The sequence below is a fragment of the Panicum virgatum genome, chromosome 7N (genome assembly GCF_016808335.1).
Source record: "Panicum virgatum strain AP13 chromosome 7N, P.virgatum_v5, whole genome shotgun sequence".
Taxonomy (NCBI): Eukaryota; Viridiplantae; Streptophyta; class Magnoliopsida; order Poales; family Poaceae; genus Panicum; species Panicum virgatum.
The window spans coordinates 48,558,724-48,563,561 of record NC_053151.1 but is presented as its reverse complement, the minus strand read 5'-3'; the positions used below and the strand labels follow the sequence as shown (position 1 = coordinate 48,563,561).

The 4,838-nt window shown below is 55.8% G+C and overlaps 1 protein-coding gene across 1 annotated transcript; it reads right to left on the bottom strand.

Moving 5' to 3' along the window:
* Window positions 1–1,556: 1,556 nt before the first annotated feature.
* Window positions 1,557–3,029, bottom strand: LOC120681372. The gene is made up of 2 exons (XM_039962867.1): window positions 2,268–3,029; window positions 1,557–2,081 (listed from the first exon to the last, which is right to left on the bottom strand). Exons 1-2 carry the CDS (start codon window positions 3,027–3,029, stop codon window positions 1,557–1,559), a joined length of 1,287 nt encoding a protein of 428 aa, XP_039818801.1.
* Window positions 3,030–4,838: the final 1,809 nt, after the last annotated feature.

The window sequence follows — 4,838 nt, the reverse complement described above, 5'->3', positions numbered from 1 at the left end:
CCGAGGCAACGGCGAGCGCGACGCACACAGAGCCGCAGCCGGGCAGAAGGTGCAGGAGGTCGAGTCGCAAGCTGCCACGCTGCGTCAGAACACCGAGGCACTCGAGGCGAGGGCGGCCGAGCTCCAGCTCAAGGAGACGGCCATCGTGACGCTCAGCGACACCCTCGTGCAGAAGGACATCATCCTCGAGACGCAAAGGGTAGCGCTCCGCGACACAGAGACCGCCCTCAAAGAGAGGGAGGCCTCCCTGTCGGCGCTCCAGCAGCAGGTGAACGCCGCACGAGCACAGTTGGAGAAGGAGATGGAGCGTACCGAGGGTAATTGCCAAAGGCATAATTTGCTTAAGTTATTTTTAGTTCACCGTAACTTATCTTCGTTTCTTGCTCAGCGCTGCAGAAGGCGGTGGCTAATGAGACCGCGGCGAAGGACGCCCTCCAGGTTGCGTACACATCGGCGCAGAAGGATTTCGAGGACCTGGAGGGAGCCGCCGTGGCCGCTTGCCAGGAGCTCGAGGGAGAGGGGATGTCTGGCAGCTCACTGGCCAGTCGTCTGAGGTCCTTGGGCAGTCGGGTGACCGAGCGCCTCAAGGGCGCCCTCCGCCTCGGCGTCCAGAAAGCCCTCGGCATCGTCTCAACGCACTACATCATCGACTTCGAGCACTTGGCCATGGGCTACGTCGTCCCCAACGACGATGAAGACACCGCGGTCGCTGCTATGGAGCAGGCCGATGCAGTTGCCAAGGGCGCCGCCACCGCCTTGGCCAAATTTATCGAGGGCGATCTCCTCCCCGATGCCTATGACGAGGAAGACGAGGGTCCGCGCGACGGGGAGGGTGACCTGTAGGAAGCTCGGGCCGTGGAGCCCAAGTAGATAGTTTAGAACTTTGTTTCAATTGTCTTTCTGTATAATGAAATCGAAAATGTAAATTTAACAGTGTGGCCGCTCGAAGCCTTTGTGTATGTTTGTGCGCGCGTCGTTTTCTTTACTAAGTTTTCGTGCTCTCATGTGCAACTTAGATAAATTTCTGCGAGGATTTTCGCGTTCATAAGTGACTTAGGCATAGGGAGGTGAGTGGGGATGCCGTATCCCGGAGGCGTAGGCGGTCCCGCGACTCAGCCAGCCCCGTCCTGTAGTTGCTTATGCCCGCATCCGTTTTTCTAAGTGTACGAGAGGCTTAGATACGAATTTTTTTCGAAAAAACGATGGCGTTTTGGGGACATTTGGGGGGTTCCCCCCGTTATAGCCCCCCCCCCCCCCCCCCCGCGCGGGAGGCTTGGTTTTGCCGAGGGCAAAGCCAAGTCTCACTCAGTGTAACGTGCATGTCCGAGCCCCCGAGGGTTCGGATTATTTCCGAAAAATTTACAAGTAAAGCGTGCTCTTTATTATTTCGGGAACTCAACATATAAGTACAAAATATGTACAAAGAGCTTAGAATTTCAAAGATAGAAGTGACGTAGCTGCTGAATGTTCCAAGCGTTGGTGAAGACTTCACCCTTCTCATTTGCTAGCTTGTACGTGCCGGGCTTCAGGACTTCCGCAATAATGTACGAGCCTTCCTATGGCGGTGTGAGCTTGTGGCGCCCTCGGCTGTCTTGCCGAAGCCTCAGCACCAGATCTCCCTTGTTGAGGTCTCGGTGTCGAACCCTTTGTGCCTGGTATCGTCGCTGGGACTGCTGGTACCGTGCCAAGTGTAGAAGCGCCACGTCTTGAGCCTCGTCCACCTGATCCAGTGAGTCCTCGCTTGCTTGCTGGTTCTGGTGTTGTTGGTAAGCCTTGAGCCTTGGCGACCCGTACTCCAAGTCAGTGGGGAGGACGGCCTCGACGCCATAGACGAGGAAGAAAAGGGTGAAGCCAGTAGCTCTGCTCGGGGTTGTTCTTAGGCTCCAGATGACCGAAGGTAGCTCCATGAGCCATCTTCGGCCAAACTTGTTCAACTTGTTGAAGATTCTTGGCTTGAGGCCCTGTAGGATCATGCCATTGGCACGCTCTATTTGGCCGTTCGTTTGTGGATGTGCCACAGCCGACCAGTCCACGCGTATGTGGAAGTCATCGCAGAACTCCAAGAACTTCTTTCCTGTGAACTGGGTGCCATTGTCTGTGATGATCGAGTTCGGGACCCCGAACCTGTAGACTATGTCGATGAAGAACAGCACGGCTTGCTCAGATTTGATCTTGCCGATGGGCCTAGCCTCGATCCACTTGGAGAACTTGTCGATTGCTACCAACAAGTGGGTGAAGCCCCCGGGCGCTTTCTGCAATGGCCCGACGAGGTCCAGTCCCCACACGGCGAAAGGCCATGTGATGGGGATGGTTTGCAGAGCGTGAGTCGGGAGATGCGTCTTTCGGGCGTAGAACTGGCAACCCTCGCAGGTCCGCATGATCTCTGTGGCATCGGCAACTGCTGTGGGCCTGTAGAAACCCTGCCTGAACGCATTGCCAACGAGGGTGCGTGGCGCCGCATGGTGGCCACACACCCCGGTGTGGATGTCTCTGAGTAGCTCCTTGCCCTCGAGAATGGGAATGCAGTGTTGCAGAACGCCCGAGGGACTGCGTTTGTACAGCTCATCATCGATCAGGATGAAAGACTTGGCCCGCCTGGCGATGCGCCGCGCCTGAGCGCGATCCGAGGGTAGAACCCCTCGGTTTATCCTGTTGAGATACTGGTCACGCCAGTCCTGAGAAGACGGGGCCTCGTCAATCTGCATTGCCCCAGCCTCGTCCGCCGAGGAGATCTCGGTCTCCGTCTCCATGGCCTCGGACTCCTCTGCCAAGGGGTCCTCGGCCAAGGGCTCTATGGCTGTAACCACCGAGGGCTTGGCGGTCGTGGCGCTAGCTCCTGCTGGGTCCTTGAAATCGACGGATGGTTTGGCGAGGTCGCGGGCGAAGACGTTCGGAGGAACAGTGGTCCGTCCGGATGCAATCTTGGTCAGTTCGTCTACTTCCTCATTGTACTTGCGCGCGATGTGGTTGAGCTCGAGGCCATCGAACTTGTCTTTGAGGCGACGTACTGCGTTGCAGTATGCCTCCATTTTCGCGTCGTGGCAGCTGGACTCCTTCATCACTTGGTCGATGACGAGTTGAGAGTCACCCCGCACGTCGAGACCTTTTATGCCAAGCTCGATGGCGATGCGGAGGCCACTGAGGAGGGCCTCGTACTCCGCCATGTTATTGGACGCCGGGAAGTGCAGGCGCACCACGTAATGCATGTGTACTCCGAAAGGCGAGATGAAAAGGAGGCCCGCGCTTGCGCCAGTTTTCATCACCGACCCATCGAAGTACATGATCCAACATTCTGCTTGGACCTGAGGTGGGGGTAGCTGAGTGTCGGTCCACTCAGCAATGAAGTATGCCAAGACTTGGGATTTGATCGCCTTGCGAGGCGCGTAAGTGAGAGCTTCTCCCATGAGTTCCACTGACCACTTGGCTATCCTACCCATGACTTTCCGGTTGTGGACTATCTCTCCCAGCGGGAAAGACGAGACCACGGTGACGGGATGAGCCTCGAAGTAGTGGCGCAGCTTGCGCCGAGCCGGAACTACTGCGTATAGCAGCTTCTGGATCTGTGGATATCGCTTCTTGGTTTTAGACAACACTTCACTGATGAAGTACACCGGCCTCTGGACAGGCAAAGCGTGTCCCTCCTCTTGTCTTTCCCCAACGATAGCTGCACTGACCACCTGGGTCGTTGCTGCTATGTATAGGTAGAGGGGCTCGCTGCCCATAGGCGGTGTTAGGATTGGGGCACGAGTGAGCGACGCCTTGAGCTTGTCAAGGGCTTCCTGAGCCTCGGGGTCCACGAAAAGCGCTTGGTTTTCCTCAGGAGTCGGTACAGAGGCAAGCCCTTCTCACCGAGGCGTGAGATGAAACGACTAAGGGCTGCCAGGCAACCCATGACATTCTGCACCCCCTTTAGGTCTCGGACCGGTCCCATCCGAGTGATGGCCGAGACTTTCAGGGTTGGGTTCAATGCCTCGCTAGGAGACGATGAAGTCCAAGAGCATACCTCGAGGCACCCCGAACACGCGTTTCTCTGGATTAAGCTTTACCCCTTTGGCTCTAAGGCAATCGAATGCGATCCTGAGATCGTCTACCAGGTCGTCCGCCTTTCTGGATTTTACAATGATGTCGTCGACATATGCCTCTACGGTTCGCCTGATATGGTCTCTAAACACGTGGAGCATACATCGCTGGTATGTAGCTCCCGCGTTTCTATGGCCAAATAGCATCGTGACGTAGCAGTACATGCTTAAAGGAGTGATAAAAGAAGTCGCGAGCTGGTCGGACTCTTTCATCTTTATTTGATGGTAACCGGAATAAGCATCAAGAAAGGATAATAGTTCACATCCCGATGTTGAGTCAACTATCTGATCAATTCATGGCAAAAGAAAGGGAACTTTCGGACATGCTTTATTTAAACCAGTATAATCTACACACATCCTCCATTTCCCATTCTTTTTCCTAACTAATACAGGATTAGCTAGCCATTCGTGATGGAATACCTCATTGATGAATCCGGCCGCCAAAAGGTTGCGCACCTCCTCGCCGATCGCCCGGCGCTTGAGCTCATCGAAGCGTCGCAGGCGATGCTTCACCGGCTTGGAGTTGGGCTGGATGTCAAGGGAGTGCTCGGCGATCTCCCTCGGTATGCCAGGCATATTTGAGGGGCTCCATGCGAAGATGTCTGCGTTGGCGCGGAGGAAGTCGACGAGCACCACTTCCTATTTGCTGTCGAGGGTGGCGCTGATGTTCAACACCTTGCCGTCGGGGGAGTTTGGATCGAGGGGTACGTCTTTGGCACCCTCAGCAGGCTCAAAGCTGCCCGCGTGTCGTTGCGTGGA

Coding starts and splice junctions, on each gene's coding strand:
- LOC120681372 (XM_039962867.1), bottom strand. CDS start 3,029: ATGGAGGCATACTGCAACGCAGTACGTCGCCTCAAAGACAAGTTCGAT. Junction 2,082..2,267: donor CCGTGTGGGGACTGGACCTC/GTCGGGCCATTG, acceptor AATGGCACCCAG/TTCACAGGAAAGAAGTTCTT.